Raw genomic sequence first — 23,541 nt, forward strand, 5'->3', positions numbered from 1 at the left:
AGTATTTTACAGGGCCTGTACACAACTGTCCTGTGTAGTACTGCCTTTTAAGTAGGTAAAATGATACCTCCATTTAAGGGATGTTATCTCCCTGTTATGAGGGTGGGGAGAGATCAGAGAGGCAAGCCTCCTGTCTTCGCCATGCTCTATTTCCTCTGCTGTCTCGCTAGGTGAAGCCACTGAGGAAGGCTGTCTCTTGTGGCTCGTGGAACTTCCTTGGTGGGTGGCCAGGGGGCTGCTCTGAGAACAGCTCACTCCCACGGCCTCCTTTTAGGGGCACTGATGGGATTCACCAGGCTCGCTTCTCTGAGCTCACCCTCTGCCTGACTTGACTCACATTTATTGCACCTACATGCTTCAAGATTACTTTGACCAATCAGTTTAGTAAGGACACAGCCCACAGCTGTACAATCAGGCTTTTAAACACTGTAAAGTGAACTGCACTCCCTGGGGAGTGGGGATGCAGAGCAGAGCCACTGACCAGGCTTGCAGAGTAGAACTTCCACCTTCCTGACATAATGATTCCTGGTGATTTCTTTATCCATGTCATATATTATTCCACGCCATCCTTCCCACTGTAGCACATGCTGGTGGAATACGTGTAAATCCTTGATTAATCAGCAAACCTAATATAATCATTTTCATCTCAGCTTTTTGCCAGGTCTTTCAATTTAAACATTCCCTGATGTAAATATTCTAAAAGTTTCTTATAAGCCATGTATCCTGCTAAGGGCCACCTGTACAGAGACGGTTATGGACGATGTATACTGCTTTTTATGGGCACACAGGCCAGTGGCATATGCAAACAACTGTCAGGTTGTGATGAACACAATTCCACAAAAAGCATGGAGTACCTGTTGTGTGGCAGTCTCTGTATTCGGCATAGTCTATGGCACCTTAATGCAGCTCTAAGCTCCCTCAGAGCAGAGTCGGCGTCAGCCCGGGGTATCTGCAGTGCCCGTGTATGTATCTGGTCATCATAGTGAAGGAGGACAGGGACTGAGGGATTAATGGTGTGTGCCTTATAGAGACCAAAGATGCCAGTGAATGGGTTATGTGGAGCAGGATATCCCAGGAGTATCTCCCCGCAACGCAAGGATCAACAGAGTGGAGATGGGGAAGCCTGGCTCTCTCTTATGCTCAAGCCTGAGCTGGTGTTACACACCGGCTGACCCATGGGAGACAGGGAAAGGGACCTTCTTTCACAAAGCTGTCTTTAATTGTCTCGGGAATCCACAGCTGTAGGAAGTCAGCAGGAACTCAGAAACTGAGAAACAAAGACCCAGTGAAAAAAGCAAGAGCAGGCAGGAGTATAGAAGAACCAGTGCCCGCTCTCCAATGGTATCCTAAGAACAATGGCCCAGGTGCTTTAAACACAGGCGAGAAGGTAAGCCAGCAGGGGAGAGATTGACTGAGTCATCCCAAAGGAGCAAATGTGCAAAAAGAAGAATGAACGCAAAGGGTAACTACAACCATGTAGTAAGTGTCTGATGGGCACAGAAAAAGTCACATGATGGGTCACAGAAGTGACCCCAGAAAACACAAAAGCTCCTCCTATGGCTGCAGGATGAAAGAATTTGTGAGAGGTACTTGCATTGTCTACATGAAAGGCTCTGGCTGCATGGAAAGTCTAATGACAACATGTCACTGTCCTCCTCTGCTCTGAATGTGGACTGCAGTAAAAGGAGCTAACAGCATGGCACAGCCCGAGGAGCTGGAGTTCCTGCACTGCCTGTAATGTGATCAAAACCACTAGCTGATGGGAGGATCTCCACTTATTTCAAGCAGAACACGGGGCAAGTACAAAGGAGAGGAGGAACTTTCAAAAGCTTTGCCCAGTAGTCCTGGGAGCTCACACTCAATGCAGAGGTGAAAGGTTGATGCAGGGCTACCGAGTGACATGAAGATCTTTGATTCCCTGTGTCATCTGCTACTTCTGTAAGCAGGGAAGAGGAGAACACTCATCTGCAAAGCAGTGAGTGGATGGAGCAGAGTCCAGACATTCGTGCCCAGAGGAACAGCAGCAACCCTAGGGCCAACCGCACTGCCTTAGATCAGCAGCACAAAGCACCTGAGTGCTACACTGCCTCTTGTCTGCTCCATGTGGCCAGCACAGCAGACATGGCAAGGGCTTAGGAGGCCGGAATGGTGGGCAGTGCATTTGGTGTGGCATTACCGAAGAGAGGACACTGGAAGAAGGCTCCGGCTGCATTTACTTTTATCTTCATTCTTGGGTCTTTTATGCAAGTTTGAATTATTTACAAAGAGGTTGTTTTCTTCCAGTATCTTAGTCATCTTCACGCTACCTGATACCCACACACTGAGGGCAGAGAGGCTCATCTTGGCTTAAGGGCTGCAGCTGCTGGTTAGTTAGCTCCCGGGCAGAAGCAGCATAATGGAAGGGCCTGGCAGGGGAAAGCTATGGGACTTAGGCAGGGCTGAAGGCAGACGGAGGACGGGGTGAGGAGGGAGACGGAGCCTTGGAACCAGCTCTTGCAGCACTGCTGTGACCCAATCACCTTCCAAGAGTCCCACCTCTAACAGATGAGGCTGTGGGACATACCCCAGATCTAAACCATAATAATACCTACTCAAACAACTGAGGCAGGAGAATATCATGTTCAAGACCAACTTGGGCAACTTAGTGATATCTTTTACAAAATGAAATTTTCAAAAGTTTTGGGATGCATCTCAGGGGTGGTCACTGCTCAGGATGTCCAAGGCCCTGGTTTCAATCCTCAGTCAGCATGGCAAAAAACATTTTTTTAAAAAGCTTCTTTATGTTTTTAAATCTATCTCACCAATAATATAGAGACCTACTCATCAATTTCAAACTTCTTACCAGCTTCATATTTGCAATTTAATTACTTGGTCCTTGATATAAAAGTATAATAATTAAAAATGAAGACAGGACTATATTGGATTATTTTGCTGAATTCACACACCTACAATACCTAAAGGACAATGAAATACCCATCTCTGACAAAACTAAACAAAAAAGGGGGATATAAATGAAGGACCATTTTGTAGCAATATCTATCTATCTATCTATCTATCTATCTATCTATATCTATACATGCAAAGAAGGATAGATTCACAGCTACTTTCTCTTAATTCAATGAGAAGAAAAACTTGCACTAATAATGTGTGAACAGGATATCATGTCTGCATCTTGTACTATGAATAACTCTACAAAGAGATCAATATGCAATGTATTAATTATTGTAACTGTCCTACTAACCTGTTTTGAAACTCTCATTGCTATTTGTTTCAAAATAAAATAAATAAATAAATAAATAAATAAAATAAAAATGAAGAGATGAACAAGGGTAGCTGTCACTTCTCTGATACAAATCATTCTGCCCCCCACCCTTTGGGATCAAAATCCAAGTTTATCATGGAGGAAAACAAGACTCTGATCCTGTCTTTCTCTCCTCCCTAGAGCTTTCAGCCATAACAAACTTCCCTCCCTGCCCCAGAATCTTGACTGCAGTAATTCTTCCACTTGTTCCTTAGCTTCTCCCAGGACAAGAATAGCAAGATGGACAGTACTCCCTGCCCATCCATGCTGCTTTACACCTGCCTGCTTGACTATGCTAGCCCTTTCCCTAGAGGGTCACCTCTACTCACCCTTCAGGAGCCTGGAGGGGATGGTACCCTCCAGGGCAGGGATGGTGACACTTGTAGTGCTTTCAGTGATAGCCAACAGCCAGCTCTGGTACGGTGCCCTAGGTTGGCCACCACTGTTCTAGAGTCTCAGTGATCACCATGGCCCAAGGAAACAATCACATCTATTCTATTTATTGTGGGTTTTTTGTTTGTTTGTTTGTTTCAGAACCAGGGATTGAACTCAGGCCCTTGCGCTTGCCAGGGAAGCACTTATTCTACTGAGCCATCTCCCTGGCCCCTCTATTTATTGTTATTATTAGAAGTAACCCACTCCCTAGTTGATCCATATTTACATATTTATTTTATGGACTGGATGCTTGAACTTGTCAGAAAGAGAGCCCTTGTTTCATTTATGGCCATATACTTTGAGGCAAAACCATTTAATAAATAAATTGAAATCTATAACCATAGGACATTAAAGCTGTAGTAGCCCAGGTAAAGGCTAGGCATAGGTTGCCTCTTAGCCATGCTCTGATACTGGGTACACCAGGCTGACCCTGTACTGATGGCACTGGGCAGGGGGTACATAACCCAGGGAAGGTGCATGAGCTTGAAACCAACTACACCCCTGCTTCCATCTCTCTTATCAACTTCATGCCATGTACTGGGTAATGATAATCAATATCAGGCCATACCGAGAATTGGCTTTGGAAAGGCAAGAGAAGTAGGACCCTAGCATGCATGAGGAGCTGTTTCAAGTTGCAGTACCTCTGGGAAAAACAGGGAGATTTTGAGTTCTCAGGAGACACAATTTCCCACCCCCAAAATATCCATTCCCATGCTTCACTCTACTCCTAAATATACCCAGATACTGTAACTATTGCAAGCAGCACAGAATTGACAATGTTGAAAGAAAGATGACATTAACCATGCAGAGCTCGCTATGACTGATGCACCAGAGCAGCCTTTCCTATTAGATTTGGGTGGCAGGACACAGATCTGTCCTTTTGTTTCTCTGCAGTGGCATAGCAGAGCTGCCTTAAAGGTGATCTCCAGATTAACCTGTTATGCCAGCACACACACCCTCGATCTGGCCCTTCCTGCACAAAGAAATCAAGGTTTAAGCTGTCACCTGTAACTAACAATGCCCCATGCTGGCAGCCTGCAGAGGGTTGGGGATATTACACATGATTAGTAAATACATCTATGGAAAGAATCTGTTGGGAGGACTGACAGGCAGAACTGTAAGCCAATACTGAATCAACAATTAAAAGAACAGTTCCAATTCAGTTAAGCCAGAGCCAAGAGAGACTCGGTTATATTTAAATCAAAATTCACCACAGCAGGGGATTATCAGCTGTTCAGCTCTGAATTCTGGATGTTTTTCTTGGAAGCTTAACTAATATAAACATGTGAATCCGAGTTATGTGCGTAGTGAGTGGTGGCTGGTAAGATAGGGTGGCACTTCCGTTATCTGTGGAGTGGAAGCCACTGAAATGTACCCCAACCAAAGCCCGGGTACTTTCCATAAGTCATTCTCAGTCTGTGCACTCACTGTGAAAATCTATGGTGGCTCCAAAGGAAGATCATATCAGCTTCTTAAGATCTTCCAGGATGCAAAGCTTGAGAAATTTGTAGTGCAATGCAAAAGGCAATCTCAGATTCCTCCACCAGGCACAGATTCTGGAACAGCAGCTACATTCCACTAAGACCAGCTGGGTGCATCTCAATTATACCTGTAGGCAGGCAGTTATTCTGCAGGCCTCTAAACTACCCAGGAAGGAGAAATGGCCATAGTTTCTATGTTAACAGCAGTTTGGGGAAAAACTATCTTTGGGGCTACTGCAACTCACAGTCACCTACAATTAACTAAGAACAAAGGCATGACTAGAAAGTGTCATTCTTTCCCAAATAGACCACAGAGAGTGATCAGGATTTGGAGATTGTGGCAAGGGAATAACAGAGGCTGTCTCAGGAGTGGTTGTGACTGTTGTTTATTTCCATTTTAATATGCTCTGCCTGAAAAACAAAGGAGGCTACATTTGCTAAGTGAATCAGGATGGCGTGCAGTATGCTTCCTAGAAATGTTAAGATCCATGCTGGCTCAGCAGGACTGGGATGGAGTTCTTGATTCATGCCCACGGAACATTACTGCTGAGTTACAGATCTGCAGCTTTGTATGCAGAGGCCTCCAAGGCTGCCTTTACTTCTGCATAATTCAAGATATAAAGACTGTTTATTGCTGCTAAACTGTAAGAAGTCATAGGACAGAGAAATAGCTTTGTGCCTTCATTATGTTAATTTGGAAATCTTGCATTTTTCCTTATGAGTGTTTTGGTTTTTTTTTTGAAAAAGATTTTTCTATCGCACTACTGATTGATCACTTGCTGGAATTCTGAGTTTTCTTCCAAACCAAATGTCCTCTTGACCTGTTTATTTCTTCTAATTTTAGAATCTTAAGCACAAAATGCAAGTTATCTGTTTTATCATGTTACTATAATAGAAACAACTTTTCTATGAGAAAAATAATTGGAAGCGGGGATAAAAAAAGACTAGCAATAATGTCTCTCCATCCCATCAAAATCAGCTCAGTGTCATCTCTGGCACTAAATGGCCCTGCCAGATGGTCTGTAGAATCTGAAGGCAGTGCACATTCCAGTGCCATCAAAGTACAGTGGTTGGTTCTTACTGAACAGCAATAAGGCTCAGACATGGACTCAGCCATGAGTGAAAAAGTAGAGGCAGTTTGTGGGGGCCTCGGGATCAATCTCAGGACCCTGCGCACAGCAGGCATGTGCTCCACCACTGAGCAACTCTCCCAGTCCAGCAAAAGAGAGAAGCGGCAGTAGGGCTGGCCATGCTTGTGCTCACTCTTGCCCATTGAGGGTCATGCCCCCGACCCACAGCTACCTTCTGTGACATTCGCTTATGCTCAGCTGTGCTTCGAAGCTATTAAATGGAGATTTCAAGAAATAATTCTCATGGTTTAGACTGAAGCTTTCTGAATCAGCAAACTCATTCCATCTGCCTTATCTCTAGGTCCACTGTGTCCATGTTGTGTATGCCATCCACCCACTTGTCACTTAGCAGGCATCGGAGGTGTCTGACCAACTGGCAAGCTAACACACTGCTTGTGTTCCAGTGACAGTTATTTTACTCAACAGTGGCCCTAAAGTACAAAAACAATGATATTGGAAAATTTGACATGCCAAAGAGAAGTAAAAAAGTACTTCCTTTAACAGTAAAAGTTAAAAAAAAAAAAACCCACCTCTTGATTAAGAAATACAAAAGCATATGCTGAGGTTGCCAAGATCTAGGGTAAAATAAGACATTCTAAGAAACACAGAATACATGTGCATAACTTGCAACACTATGTTGTTATAATTGTTCAGTTTTATTATTTATGGTTGCTAATATCTTACTGTACCTAATTTATGAATCAAACTATTGTAGATATATATATATATATATATATATATATATATATATGTAAAAGAAGGTATTGTATACATAAGATTTGGTGGTGCTCCTTGTCATTCAAGCACCCGCTGGGTATCTTGGAATTTATGCCCCTCAGATAATAAGGGACATCTGCATGCCATAAGCTTATCTCTGCACCTACAAAATAAAGTGCGTAGCAATATCAGGATGGGCATGCTACTGGACCTGCGGGTACTGAGAATGCAAGATCTGACACAGAAAGTAGCTTTGTCAGGTAGAGTTTAAGAGAAAGGGCCCCAAAGTGAGGCTGCCTGAATAAATACTGCCTCAGTCTCTAAATGCATGCATCTCTGAGTAAGCTGCTTAATCCTTCTACACAGCAGTGTCCCCATTTATAAAACTGGCATCTCCCTACCTCAGAGATCAGTTTGAAGGATGCAAGGAACAGTGGCTGATATGCAGAACATGTCCATGCAGTAGATGTCAGCTAGACAATAGTTTTTCATACAGAACAGACAGGGTAAAGCATCCCTAATCTGAAAATCTGAAATCTAAATGGCACCAAAATTCAAATCCTTTTGAACACCACCATGACACCACGAAGAAGGAAATTCAAGGGCAAATTATACACACTATACAAAGTTATCTTCAGGCTATAGTGAGTGAGGTAAATATGAAACAAATTTTATATTCAGATTTGTTTCATCCCTAAAATATCTCATTAAATATCCCAGAATAGAAAAAGAAATACAAAATCTAAGGCACTTCTGATATCAAGCATTTTGGATGAGTGACATTTAGGATGCATGAATGAAATACATAATTCTATAAGCCATCATATTGCTGTACATACTGAGCTACAAATGGGGACTCAGGATCAAGTAAGTCAACATAAGTGAAAAATTTTACAAATTACCAAGTAGTATCCAAATTTAAAAGTTTACTGCTATGTGCTCCACCCAGTGGTTGTGTAAATGTTCAAGCCCTCAGCCACACATGCATCCTGCATGTATGATGTGTTTCCAGTGACATTTGTATTGTCTACTTAGGGGAGAAAAGTGAGGGAGAATGAAAGGGATAATTTGCATTTTTTATCCTGAAGAGAATTACCTTACAGAACCATAATACAGAAGCATGAAAAATTAAATACACAAATCATAAAAAGTATCTAAACCAGCATTCTATAAAAGCCCTCAGAGGGAAGAAGACACCGCAGTCTCTCTCAGGCAGTCTACACTTGTATAACTTAGGTGTTTCTAAGAAGAACAAAGGTGGATGTCCTCTGGAATGCGCAGGGAGGAACTCAGAGTCCAGGTGACTTAGAGGGGCTTGTTTACAACTGTGTAAGCCAGAGGTGCAGAAGGGCACAGGCACTGCAGGCAAGGAGAGGTGAGAAACGCAGAGACAGCACCCGAAGTCACATCTTCAGAGGGGTGAAAGGAAAGAAGGCTGACTGGGTGGAGCCCACTGGACTGCACAAGGAGCAAAAGGAAAGAGGAGACAAAGATAAGCGCTGAGGCAAAGCTTTGTTATGCCACCGTTAGTTCCTCCCTCTGCCTTTGGAAATTTTAATTCTAACTTCTATGTGTCTGGCCCTCCAGAAAACCAGAGCAAGAAGGAAAAGAAAAATAAATACAAATGAGCAAGCTTCAGAAGTCTTCTGTCCTTTTGTTCCTCAGTAGAAACTAGAACGCCCCAGCTCAGGATGTGGTAAAAGGCAGTGCATTAATAAGATTTACTTAAGACTTGCATTAATTATGAGGTTTGGGGGCTGCAGACACTCACTTTTTAAATAACTTATATTAACCTCATTTTCCTATTTCTCTCATGATAGCACATTTTTTGCAGGGATGTTTTCAGAGAAGTAATTTACTGGCACTTAATTACCAGTATTTAACCAATTCAACATTCCCTTTTCTTTAGAGTCCATTAGGTTTCCATTACAATATTATACATTCTCATCAAATGCAGTTTTCTGCAAAGGTCCTCATTGTCAGTTTCCTCAAAGCAAAGTTTATCTGGACTATTAGACATTCTCTCTGCTTTGGCTGTACCAGATTAGATTAATTATTTATACCTGAGGATCATTGCTTAATAATTTTGGCACCTCATTTAACATTCTGCAGTGAATTATGAAGAAACTTATTTTTAAAATCATTTCATAGTCAGTTTGACTGAGGTTAAACACAGGAGTCTAGTGATTCTTGTATTACAAATTCTAAGGTCATTAGATTCTCGCCTAGATTTTATGCTGGTGAGCATACCACAAAGAAGTGAATATTCTAGTAAGAATGCCATCACAGGGAAGAGGGCAAAAGGCTTTGAACTTGAGCCCTGCTGGTAGCATTCTGGGAAGAGCCATTAAGACAATGGGGGAGTCACAGACCAGTGGCAGCAAGCCCGTGGCACACGTGCTGCAGTGGGCTGCTTGGTAACACGGAAAGCTCTAAGACCGTCACTGTCGCTATCATAGACAGTAGCAGATTCTTTTACTTGTGCATCAGGAATAGGGAAATACAAAAGGAGTCTTTGGGGCTCTCAATCTATCCTCACTCCGCGTAAGGAGAGATTGATGTCCTCAAAATAGCCCTTTGCTCATGATGGATTACTTTGTTTCAAAAGCTACTGTCAGATTCTTCTCAAAGGTAGTCCCTAATATATGGTGCATGCCTTGAAATAGAATATTTTGCTCAGAAAAAACAAATTATGTTCTGGTTGGTTTAGGCAGAAAAAGACTGTATTAGAGAAAATTAACAGTACTCAGAATGTCCAGGAGACTCACGTAGCCATGCCATGCTGACAAGCAGCCAGAAACAATGTCCAAATCTCTAGAAATCGCACCTGGCAAAGCCCAGGTAGTACAAAACTGTGTCATGGTTCACAACCACAATACTCCTGAGAGATGCCAACTCTCCAGCTCCTAAGATGCCTCCCCAACCATCTTTGCCAGAGCAGAATTTTAGGATACACATGCCCCACTCCCATCAATTCGTCATTTCATCTTGCACAAGAACATCTGAATAGGGAGAACTAAGCATAAAAAATGAGTAGACATTTGGCTTTTCTGGTAGATAATTGAGACTTGAAGTGAAATTCCCCCAAACATTAGCCAACAAACAGTAAATGTCTCAGTGTATTTAGGTTAGTGGGGCATCCTAACACCTCCAGTCTCCGCATGGGCATCTGCAGTAGGAACAGTTGTTTCTGCCAACTGTCCCATCCCACCCTGTCATCCTATAGTTCCACTTCTGATTATCACTTGAAGCTAGCACACTTTTATCTAACAGAAAATATATTCTCTCATGCTGTTCCCAGAAATAGGCATATGGCAAACTGAGTTTGCTGTGAGGTAGAAAGGAGGGCACTTATTCCTCAGCCCTGCCACACTGACTGAGGCCTTTGACCTTGAGCTTTCCAACTGCAGCACCATTCTGACTCCTTGGTGAGATGAAAACAAGGATAGAGCTTGGCATGCAGAGGCTCAAGGCTAGAATCTGTCTACTACTTAGCTTTAGGGCCTTAATTCTCAAAGACACTGAATTATTTTGAGCAGGCTGTTTACCTTGATGTGAGCAGAATTAGCCTTAGACACTAAGCCTTTATGGCAAGTTTTATTGTCCAAGGCAAATATAACCTGTTAAGATTTACAGGCTTTATTAACAGCAATGACCATTTTACAGCCAACATCAGTAAATCAGGGTTTATTGAGAACTCTACAATTTTAATCTGTGGAAAACCATTAAAATGTCGGATTTTCATTGGACATAATTTCTAACTTTTATGAAAGATAGATTTTCCCTTTAATTGGAGAGTATAAAAAAGTGCAGTGTGGGATAATGAATTGTTTGGAGAAGAGCAAATTGGTTTTAGCTAAAGAGCGTCAAATATTAAAGTTGCTATCTTCAGTTAGAAGTGCCCCAAGGTTAAGGTTAAAAGTAAAGGCAATGACAAGTATGTTTCAACAAATTCAGCTATTATGATAATAAACTCACACACCTCAGAATAGCAGGAGTTACCAACAATCCACATGCTAAGTACTTTGTTACTTCATGCAGGAAGTACCATTTCATCCAAAGAATGTCTAACCTTGCAAGGAATTCATGTTCACGTAACAACTTTTGTGGGTTTTTTAAATTAACCATTTATTTATTTATTTGGTACAGGGTCTCACTGTGCAGCTTGGACTCAGAGTGATGCTCCTGCCCAGCCTCCCCAGTGGTATGGGGAGGTATGTACCATCACACCTGGTTTCAGTGGTCAGTATAAAGTTCTGGAGCCTGCACAGCATTTGGTACTGGAGACCAAACTCAGGTCCTTGTGCTTCTCAGGCATGTGCTTAGACAGCCAAGCCTATTCCCCAGCCCTACAACTTTTGAAAAGTATTTTAGAAACAGCAGTCCCATTCATGAGATATTTGAATGATGGTTAGGTGAAGGAGCACGGATTATAATGAGCGTCATTAGTAGCCACTTAATTTCTGAAGGCAAAAAGTTTTTGGTGTCTTTGTCCTGAATTGTGCTTGGTACTTAAAGACTTCTTGTCCCTCTTAGAGCTGAAAATGTCAGCTGTCACAAGAATTTTCCATTCCTTACATCTTTTTTATTTTTCAGTACTGCAGATGAAACCCAGGTCCTCATTCATGCTAGAGGCCAGCCCTCTACCACTGCACTACTCCCCAGACTAAGTTTTCAATTTTAATCTCCCTGCCCAACTAGAACAGGGTCCTACCTGTTTCTCTGATATTCAACAGGCTCATGATGCTTTAAAAACTGGAGAAGAAAAACAGCCATATGAATATTTACTATTTATTTAGCATTAGAAACAGGCTATATGTTTTGTATATTTTGGTATTTTACATCTTTACCTCACTGCAGTCTTACAAAGCAATATCATTCTCTTTTTCAGAAGAGAAAGCTAAGGGTCAAGTAGCTGGTAAGCCACCTCTGGTAAGCACTGGAGTTCCTTGCCCAGGTGCTGTCCAGGGTGCTGACTCCAAAGCAGAGTCCCTCCCATCATGCCACAACAGCAACTCCTAGTTCTACCATTTCCATCTCTCTTTGAATACATAATTAAAACAATCATTCTATGATGCAGACATTACTCTGTCTCCATCAGCAATAATATGACAGCAGAATCTGAGATTATGAGATTATTTAGAGGCCTCAGAAGCAACAACAACTAGGATTTTGATGTCAAATTTGGAACCTCCAGATAGGTAACAGAACAAATTTCTGTCACACAAAGGCTCTCAGTTTGTAGCAATTTGCTGTAGTAGCCCTAGGAAACATATACAGGAAATGCAGTTTGGAAATGCTGCAGAAGGTTGGTAATGGTAAATAAAATTCATCTTTTTCTGATATATTTCTATTGTGTTTTTGCCTTCTTTGTTCAACTCTCCCAAACATTTGTTCTCCATAATTGGATTGTGACAGTATTAAAGTTTTTCAGTTCTCCTTTTCCTTGTAGTTGCAAGCACACCATTAAAGCTAATGGAGGAGGATAGTGGACACAACCAATGAGCAGAACCCACTTGCTTTGAAGAATAATGTTGACAGGATAGATGGAAGAATATGCAAGGAGCTGCACCTGAGCTTTGACACAAGCCCACCCATTGCATGTAGTGAACTAACAAGGACATAGCTTATTTCCTGGAGGGAGCCCACTCCCCACAATTATCTTTCCACCAACCCAGCCCTCAGTGCCATGGTGTCTTCACAACACATACATCCCTGTAATAAACCAAACTGGAGATCATTATGTTAAGCCAAATAAGTCAGACTCAGAAAGTTACATATTGTATGGTTAGTTCTTTTGAGAAACCTACACAAAGAAAAATTAAAAAGTAGAAAGGAGACTTCCTTTTGTGTGTGAATTTATTCTTTTTTTCTAATTTAGAATTTTCTTTTTTCATTTTTAAAATAATTTTGTTGAGAAACAAATAGCAATGAGACAGTTTCAAAACTGATTAGTAGGACAGTTTCAATAATTAATACATTGCATATTGTTATCTTCATAGTGGTTATTCATAGTACAAGATGCAGACATGATATCCTGTCCACAAACACTATTAGTACAAATTTTTCTATCCATTGAATTAAGAAAAAGTAGCTGTGTATCTATCCTAACTATTTTGAATTTACAGATACAAAATTGTCCTTCATTTCTATCCCCTTTTTTGTTTAGTTTTATCAGAGATGGGCATTCGACTGTCATTTAAATATTGTAGATATGTGAATTTAGCAAAATATTCCAATACAGTCCAGTAGTCCATAATAGTGTGGGTTTTCCATAGGACTGGCATTGTCAGAAGTTGGTGACTTGAGCCTCTTAACAGCTCAGCATATTAATATGCCTTTACTTTTTATACTTCATTTTTATACTTTTCTGTTGGACGGTTAAGACCAAGATAAAGCAAGACCTATATAACAAGAGATGCAACTTTTGTATCTGACATGGTTAGTCAAATCCCCTCAAAATTTTTCCTTCATCAGTGTCAGCCATGTGGATGAGTCATGGCCATTGCTTGACCAATTTGCTCTCTGTGAAAGCCTGAGAGAATGTTTTCTCTTCATGTGGCTCTCCTTAGGCACACTCTACATCACTGATCACTTTCCTCTGTGGCCTCATAATCTCCTTGATCAGAAAATTTGGGACACAACTGAATTAGAGGGTGTTACAGTACAGGTTCTCCTATGTCCTGAGTCCTCACTGACCTTGAAAGGCTAGAGCCAAAATATTGGCTGTCCTTGTAGCCCTTCTTTTTCTCCAATTTTTGGTCTGCAAACTTAGATTGTTAACCCTCCAGAAAAGGAGGGCTATTATTATTATTATATTATTATTACCCTACAATGTAGGCAGTTGAGCTTAACCTCACTATCGGTCTGAATATCAAACATCTTAGATATAACATGGAACAGGTATTTTCCATCAAATATTGCTATGTTAAACTTTAAGTCCCTATGGAATATGAGGAATGAAAAAATAAAATATTTTAAGAATAGGAATAAACAATTACATGTTTTTACACAGAAATTTAGATATCTAAAAATATACAGCATTGCAGCAGGACAGTCCTATGACATTTGTTTTCTTGTCTGTTTTCATGTATTACAAAAGGAGACTTTTGGCCACAGGAAAGGAGATAGGAGAGGAAAGAAGAAAGGGAAGAGGAAGTAAGGGGAGTGTAAGTGATTAAAATAAGTTATATACATGCACACAATTCTCAAAGCAGACTTCATTGTTCTTTATAACAAAATCTATGCTAAGAATAAATGGCTGGGGAGATGGCTCAGTAGAATAAGCGCTTCCCTGGCAAGCTCAAGGGTCTGAGTTCAACCCCTGGTTCTGGAAAAAAAAAAGAATAAAAATCAGTCCCCTGAATCATATAGAAACATGATTTGATGTGTGTTTGTCTGTGTATGTATGTCTCTCCCTGTATGCAATCATGGGGGAGATGTACATGTTTATACATTTAACAATGCTTTCTTGACCAAGGTGTACTTTTGCTTTGGTCTGTTGCTCGAACACACTGCACATCCTTTCTTCTTTCTTTGTCTTTCTTTATTTCTATTTTCAAAGAGCAGACCTCAATGGTCTCCTTATTTGATACTACCAACTAATGAGAAAACAAAACAAAACAAAAACCCAAAAGCCTAATGCATTTCATTAGTTTTATCTGGGATTAGACCTCATATAACTTTAAAAACCTGTCAACAAAGAAAGAAATATGCCTTTCAATCATATGTAAAATTTTATTGAAACGTTGGTGTGAGAAACACTATTTACATTGTTTTTAATTGGTAAATAAAATAGTACATATTTTAGTAGTATGTACAAAACATTTTTAACTATGGTATGTTATGTAACATTTAATTTTACCTAATTTTCCTTACTTTATATATTAAGCAATATTTTGTGGTTAGAACACTTACAATCTACTTTTAGCAATTTTCAAGAATATGTTATTAATTATAATCATTTTTTGCAGTAGTTTTCTTGCATTTAATCCAAATGATTAACTGAAACTTTCAATTCTTTGATCCTCCCCCAAACCTTTGGAATGCATCTTCTACTCTCTAGTTTCTACCTATTTAGTTTCACATATACATGAGCTGCTGAGGCATCTGTCTTTCTGTGCTTGGCATATTTCATTTAGCATACTGTTCTTGACTAGAGGTTCATCCATCTAGTCACAGATGAAAACATTTCCTTCTGGTTTGAAAAGAACACTGTTATTCTGTTTGTATCCACTACACTTGCTCTATCTGGCCATTCACTGGTGGGCACTTCAGTTAGTTTTTCACTTCAGCTATGAAAATATGGGAATGCAGCTACAGCTTTGGGGTAGTGCTTTTATTTCTTCCATTATATACTGTCTAGCGGGGCTACTGGATCATATGGGGGTTCTATTTTTTAATTTTTTAAACATCTTTCTACTGATTTCCATAATGACTATACTAATTTGTATTCTTGCCAACAGTGTATGATGGTTTCCTTCCTTCCACATCCTTCCAAATATTTGTAATCTTTCATTTTTTCAATAATAGCTATGAAAAGCACAATTTCACATTCCCAAGGTACAGAGATGAATAAATAAAAATTCCCTTATTAAATTTTAGTGTGGGTGAAAACCATAAGCAATGAATGTATAGCATTCTTGTGATAAGAGAAAATACAAAGCAAGCAAAATGGCTCAGGAGGCCAGGTGTTGTCCTTTTAAAGAAGAAGCCATAGTTGCAAGACTTCCATAGAATCAATCTAACAAAGGGAGGACAAGATCTTTGCATTGAAACCTACAGTACTCTGAAAAAGGTTACTGAAGTGGATATCATGAAATGGAAAGATATCTTTGTGATTGGGTAGGATGAATCAACATAGTAAAAATGGTAACACTTCCAAAATTGTTATATAGATTAAATTCAATTACAACCAAAATATCAACAGTATGTCTCTCAGAACTAGAGAAAATGACACCCAAAGTCTTTTGGATCTAGAAGAAACATAGAATAGCACAGGTAATTCTGGGCAAAAACACAAGATGCAGGCATCACAGTCTCTGACTTGAACTACTACAAATTTATTATTATAAAAATAGTATGGTACAAAAATAAAAGACCTCATGGTCAATGGAACAGATTAGAAGACAAGGAAACAACTTCAAAAACATTCAGCCAACCTGTCTTTCACAAAGGAACCAAACACGTTTACTGGGAAAAAAAATTTAGACTCTAATAAATGTCATAGAAAAACAGAGCTTCCACATGCCAAAGATTAAAACTATACCCATACTTATCACCATGCCCTAAATTAAAACATAAATGGATCTAAGATCTAAATATTAAAACATAAACAGTAAATCTTCTGGAAAAGGAAATAGGTAGAGCTCTTGAAGACATTACTGTAGGCAAAAACTTTAAAAACAACAGTCCAATCACAGAGGAACTATCACAAAGAATAAACAATTGGGATCTCATCTTATTAAAAAGATTTTGTACAAGGAAAGAAACAAAAAGTGAACAAACAATATACACAGTGGTAAAAAATAGTGCAGCTCCTCCTCAGACAAAAGACTAATCCCTAGAATATATAAGGAAGACAAAAATATCAGCCTCCCCCAAATTTGAAGACCCAATCGAAAAATGAGCACCTGACATGAATACATGGCTCTCACATGAAGAATTACAGATTAAAAAATAAATATATGAAAACATGTGTCACATCTAGTTATCTGAGAGATGTCAACTAAAACAATCCTGAGATTCCATCACTCCATAAAGAATGGCTATCATCCAAAAATCAACAATAAGAAATTCTGCACATGCTATGGAACAAATAAAACCATTCTCCACTGTTGGTAGGAATACAGATTTGTGCAACCACTTTGGAAATCAGGGTGGAGATTCCTCAAAAAACTAGAAAAAGATACATTTGACCCAGCTATTCCCCTTCTTGGTAGGTTTTAAAAAGAATTAAAATAATCATGCTTTAGTGATATATACACACATGTTTATAGCAGCACAGTTTGTAATAGCTGAATTTTAGAAATATCACAAATGCCCATCAACCAAGGAATGGATAAACAAGCTGTGCATGTGCGTGTGTGTATGCATGCATGTGTGCATGCATGTGTGCATGCATGCATGTGTGTGTTTACATAAAATGGAATACTGCTCTGCCATAAAGAAGGATAAGCTTAAAACACTTCTAGGTAAAAGGAACCTTGAGACCATACTCTTCAATGAAATAACTGGATATACCTATTGAAATATTGCATAGTTTCATTGGTATGAGAAACCAAAAATGTAAATAAGGACCAAAATAGATATTAGAGAGTGTGAAATAGGAAATAAAATGTTCAAATGAGAAGAAATATGGAAGGCATAAACAAAGGTAGGAAAAAGGAGGAAAAAAGGAAACAAAGTTTTTCTACATAAGAAGGGGAAGTGAGGATCAAGGGAGGGGAGGAAAATAGGGGAGAAAAGAAGAAAGATGCATCATGTACCATTACAAATTCCCTATAATGAATGTGATTATTATGTATAAATAAAATATACCAATAAAATTAATTTAAAAATAACTATAGGTGGGGCCAACCAGATAGCTCAGCAAATTAAAGCACCTGCTTAGGCAGACACAGGGACCCAGATTCAATCCTCTGCCTGCTGTGCCGGCCCCATTCCTGGGGCATGGTGAGGTGGAGCTTGAGACTGGGTGTGATGGTGTGCCCCTGTAATCCCAGTACTTGGGAGGATGAAAACAGGAGGCTCACTACAAGTCCTATCTGTGTAGTATGATTCTGTAGACCCTGTACTAAATACATTAAAAAAGGTGTGGAATAGGAAAGTGACATCTTTCTTTCTTTCTTTCTTTCTTTCTTTCTTTCTTTCTTTCTTTCTTTCTTTCTTTCTCTCATTCATTCATTCATTCATTCATTCATGTATCAGGACAGGGTCTACAGAGTCTCACTACACAGCTCAGACTCATAAAGATCCTCCTGTTTTCAGTCTTCCCAGTGTCAGAATTACAGGTCTTCACCACCACACCCAGTCTCAGCCACTGATTCAGCACACCCTAGGGCAGGGCCAATAGGGCATGTGGTGCTAGGGATTGAACCCCAGTCCTTGCACTTCCCTAAATAGAAGCTTAATCCACTGAGCTATCTTGCCAGCCCAGAAAGTGACATTTTGAACAAGTGATATTTGAGCAAGTCCTGAAGTGTGAATGGCAAAGCATGGGGCAACCAGTGAAGAAAGTTCCAGTAGCAGTCAGCATGTGCAAAGGACTTGAGGTAGCAGAAGTGCTGGTGCAGCCGAAAGAATGAGAAAGGGTGTGTTGCTGCTGCAGGCTCAGGTATAAGGGAGCAGAAGTGAAGCACAACGCAAGCAGACTGTGCTGGGCCTTGTAAGGTACTAAAGGAAAATGAACCTGTATCCTGGGTGCTGGAGGGTACAGGTCATTTGATCCAAGCATCAGTTTTCACGGCTGAAAATACAAACGTTGGTCCACCTACGTATCTGAGCTGTAGAAATGCACTCCTAGACCTCCAGAGTGTGTCGGGCTCCCATGAGCAGACTGCTTACAGCAAGTATTGTCATCATTTTCTGCTCTGTGTGGCTGCAAACATGGCCTGCATGTCCCGGCACAGACCTGATGAGGGGTCACATGCATGGACAAGAGACCATTTCATGTGGCCCGTATGACAGAGGCTGAGCACTGTTGTCCGTAAACCACCGACGTTTTGAGATTCTGAGAGACAGCAGTGACAGCAGGCAGTTGCTGATGCAGCAGGTCGAATCCCATGCTGGCGTGCCCCAGACTGGAGGAGATCGGCACCCCTCTGCGTGTACTAACGCGTGCTCTGGAAGCAAGGGCACGCTCTTCCTCGTGAGCAAGAGGCAGCCAAACAAGATCAGTATCTTTATGTTTCACACTAAAAATCTAAAAATAAGCGTTTCTTTTTCTAATCATTTTATACCATGCATGGAGTGTTCACTTTAATTTTCAAGTCCGTTTACTTCATTTCTGTGAACCATTTGAGCTTTGAATAGTGTCCACCCAGCATGATTTCTCTCTGAGGGTGGAAGTGTATATTTCTGCATTTGCCTTGCTCCTCCTTTGTCCTTTCAATTACAATATTTCATCTCTGTTTTAGCTAAAATATAAGACAAAGTCTCTTTTTTTAACCTTTTCCTTTCCTTTCCTTTTTTGTATTTAGGACAGAGTGTACAGGGTGTACAGACCTGCGTATATCAGACTTATAGTGATCCTCCTGTGCTCCTCACTTATAGTGATAGCCTCCCAAGTGCTTGGGATTATAGGCAGGCACCACCATGCCCAGTCTCAATTGCCATCTCAGATGGGGACAGCACGGCAGGCCAGGGGATGGAACTCATGGACCCTGAATCTGCCTAAGCAGGTGCTTTAATCCACTGAACTATTTGTCTGACCCTTCTTTTTTTATCTTTTTCTTAAAAAAATATATCTTTGCTTCATAGTGGATAAATGTAGCTACAAAGACAGTTTCCTAGCTTTCCAACATGACTATGTTTTGCTAAACTAAGGCCAAAGCCTACAGATTTATATAATTTTTTTAATTCCATTCATTCTACTCAATTTTTTGCCTTTCCTTTGACTGTAACTACAATACCAGTAGACAACACCTTTTAAAGCAACTGTAGTGGATAGCTCACTGGTGGTCAACTTGTTATAACCAGCTGAATTGAACTAGCCTGGTTCTGGGTGTGGGAGGCCCATCTGAATATTGCTGCCAGCAGCATAAGAGGCAGAACTGGAGAAGCAATCCAGAGGCTGTTGGAGAAGCTGTTTGGAGATGCTGTTGGAGCTGTGGGAAGCTACTGGCTCTTTCTCTATTCTGCTGGAGGACTTTGTCATGCTGGCTTTCCTGGTGAAGTTGGTTGTTCCTGTCGGAGGAGGAGTGAGGGACCTTGTTATCACTGAAAATGGGTACAGTTCATTTTGGGGGAGCTCTGGACCTCATCTTGAGCATGACTTCCTGGCTTCAGAGAGGAAGACGATGCACTGTTCAGCCTCCTGGGAAAGCTTGTCCTCTTGGTTTTCCCGATGGACCTCAGCTTCCCTGTTGCTTGAGGAGCTCAGGACCTCCTGCTTCTGAGGATGGCTGTGGTACATTTGGGGGAGCTCACATTGTTACCTTGGTATTGCTCCCTAGCTCTAGTTCATATCCCTGTGGCTGCTAGCACAGATCCTTCATCCTGTTGGAATGTACTCTCTAGCTTCCACCACTGACCTGTGCACTTTTGCAGCACAAACCCATAAACTGGGCCTGCGTGAGACTTTGGTGTTAGCTCTAGACCTCCAGTTGAACTTGTGAAAGGCATTGTGATGGGCCCTACATCTTCAGCTAGAATCATGCAGGGCATCATCATGGGATTCACATCCTCACCAGGATTCTTTGCTCTTTAGTGTGTGGACAGATTTCCTACACTCTTGTATATGATTCTTTGGGCAACTACAAAATAGTCTTGTAATATATTTCCTATATTGTATGGTTTCTCTTGTAAAAACTCTAAACCACGAGAGTAACTAAAATTATCTAGAAAGACTTTGCTACTACCACATTACATGATTCATTACAATCATGTCTTAGTAGTGTGGAACAAGAAAGTTCAAGGAGACATGCCAGGAGCAGAAATCATCATGGTGATCCTGGAGGCGGGAGCCTCACTGTGAAGGAAGGACAGCCAATGAGTGACCTGTGCTTTAGTCACACTTTATATCCTACACCAGCCCAGTGCTTATGCCATAACAGATGCTCAGATGGTGTCCCATAACGGATGAAGAATGACTTGGCCAGCAGGGACACTCAGTGCTGCACACGTGCTGCTTTCCCTATACACACCTTCATGCTAGATCGCCAGATGATGCTGAACAAGCCCACAAGCCAGTGACTAGACCATAAGCCTGGCTGGGCCTTCAGGTGATGGCACTTGTAGAAGGAGAAGTCGCCAGGCACCAGATCACAGATACAATGCTTCCCAGGAAGCCACACAGGAGTTTGTCAAGAAATTAGATGACACATAATTCTTTCTCTCACTTCCCTTTTACAATAATTTCATCATTTCTAGCAATCAGCAAGAATGTTAAGCAGCAACAACACTACAGGCAGACCCACTGCCACTCCATGCCGCTGCACAGTGCTCTGACCTGCCTCTTATGCACATGCCTGGGTCCTCACAGCTGAGGGCCCAGTCTGTCTTACCTCTGCAGCAGGGACTCCCTCCGGTGGGCGGCAGTGCAGCACAATCATGCCCTCGATAGGAACCTCTCTTCCTTGTGGATCTTGTTCAAAGTTTTTCCGTAAATCTGCAAAGAAGTTTGAAATCTGTGACACTGTGTTCTATGGTTGGTAGCACTCACATCTGGACTAAATGAAACAATGAGTTTAATGTCACAAATAGGTCCAGACAAACAAGCCACTTTTTCAGGAGTTCTAGACTAAGACAATCAATTTTTCATAATTCATAAACACATTTGAAGCACACCACCACAAAACTGTTCTTAATGTTCTATATTGATGTGAAGAATGAAGAAAATTGCTAAGGGAACAGGGGAAAACAAACTCCTGATCATTTCATAAGTCTTGCCAGGATTATCTGTTTAGCATTTAATGAAACACACAATCTAATGAATTGTCACCTACAGTTATTATGCAGTTGAGATGAATATGATTTTTTTTATTAACTAGACAATGCATTATTAATCTACAACCTCTGCTATTGCCTTACACCTCTGGGCAGCTTGAGAAGATGGTAATAGAGTGAGATTAGCTATTAGTCTTTTTATTTATAACCAGGGAGAAAGACAACAATCATCTACAACAAAGTCTACAACCTACCCAACCAAACATATAAATAAAAGCTATAGCACCCTCTTCTCCAACAGCAGTCCTGGCTCTTTTGGTAGTACCCTTCATGGAGGGCTGGAGGCACTTTCCAAACAAGCTGCACTGTTAACCTTCTATACATGAAAAGGTGACTTGTAGAGAGGTTAATTGGCTTGCTTGTGGTCACAAAACATCAGTGTCAGTGAGAGAAAAAAAATTCACTGAGCTTTGGGACACCCAGCCTGATTGCCAATCAGTGAACCTTTCTCCAGGAAAAGCACACGCATGGACAGTTCAGCAAGTTGGGCAGGGAAAGAGTTCAGCTGAACTGCTTTGCTCTGTAGCAAATGCTTCATTTTAAAAGGTAGGCAGTTGGCCTTTGCTCTTGGCTGGTGTCACAAGGACACTTCTCTAACCTTCCTGCAGAAGGGTAATTCTTATTGTCACCTGAGTGTATGGGATAGTAGAGCCAACACAGGTTGTTTACAAGCCTTCCTCAATTTAAAAGATTTTTCCCCTCCACTCTGACAATATATTTTTCTTCCAATTGAGTATCTCAAATTACAGGCTGTGGATTTATTGATTTAATTTTCTTCAGTGCTTACAATAACATGAAATACGTTCCCTGTAAAGAGCAGAGCTCTAGAAACAGTTACATCTTTATAAATTGTATAAATACATTAAACTTGCTTTTAGCAAGTCAAAAACACTCAATGAATAACAAGCATAGTGATCTATGCAGTTTGTTTTCCTCTGAATTTGCCTCTGAATGTATTCTCTCCAAGAGGAAACAAGCTCTTCTGTCCATCAGTAGCAATGCTCTACATTTCAGGGCTTCCCAGGTAGAGCTAAGGCAAAAGATCTCAGAAGACTTGAAATGTAGGCAGGTTCTCTATTGTTTCTCTGCTGTCAAGTTATAGAGGCAGGTTCCTTCCATTCAAGACCCTGCACTCACAGGCAGTAGGACCCAGAACACCTGACTCCAAGAGTGACAGTGTTTACATAGCTGGTAACAAAACAGTGAGAGAAGTGAATGAGTAAACCTCAGAACGGGAACACTCGTGCTTCACGTATAACTAAATGACAAATCTCCTCCACAGTCCTACAAACTTTGGTCCTGTAGGATCTGATTTCATCAGAACTATACTGAAATTTATTCTAAAAGAATTAGAGTTATCATTCAAGTAAACAGGTCATCTAGTTAAAAATTATAAATGAAACAGTTAAACTATTACTGTGGATCAATTGGATTTAACAGATATTTACCTGGTGGCAGTTCAACAATAGCACAACACACATACTATTAAGCAGTTCATATGTCTTTCTCCAAAAAAGATCATATTTTAGGTCAAAAAACAGATGTAACAATGATAAAAAAAAAAACCTGACATAATGACTGGCATCTTATTAGATGATATCAGAATGATATTAGAACTCAATACCAACAGAAATGACACAAGCCAGGCAAGCTGACTGAACAAATGGACTAGGTAGATGTCTAAGGATGTTCCACCATAGGACATCAGAATACATTCTTCTCGAGGAGCCGGGGAAATGGCTCAGTGGAATAAGTGCTTCCCCGGCAAGCACAATGGCCTGAGTTCAATCCCCGATTCTGCCAAAAAAAA

At 40.7% G+C, this 23,541-nt stretch overlaps 1 protein-coding gene across 1 annotated transcript in view; it reads right to left on the bottom strand.

Annotated features, from left to right (window-relative positions):
* The window catches only part of Unc5d (unc-5 netrin receptor D), a 260,172-nt gene that overhangs the window by 190,448 nt on the left and 46,183 nt on the right, over nt 1-23,541 (bottom strand). Inside the window, exon 3 of the mRNA XM_023722024.1 lies at nt 21,290-21,393. Within this exon, the coding sequence (XP_023577792.1) occupies nt 21,290-21,393 (104 nt within the window). The remainder of the gene's footprint in view (nt 1-21,289; nt 21,394-23,541) is intronic.

Source organism: Octodon degus, unplaced genomic scaffold (genome assembly GCF_000260255.1).
Source record: "Octodon degus isolate 3935 unplaced genomic scaffold, OctDeg1.0 scaffold00088, whole genome shotgun sequence".
Lineage (NCBI taxonomy): Eukaryota > Metazoa > Chordata > Mammalia > Rodentia > Octodontidae > Octodon > Octodon degus.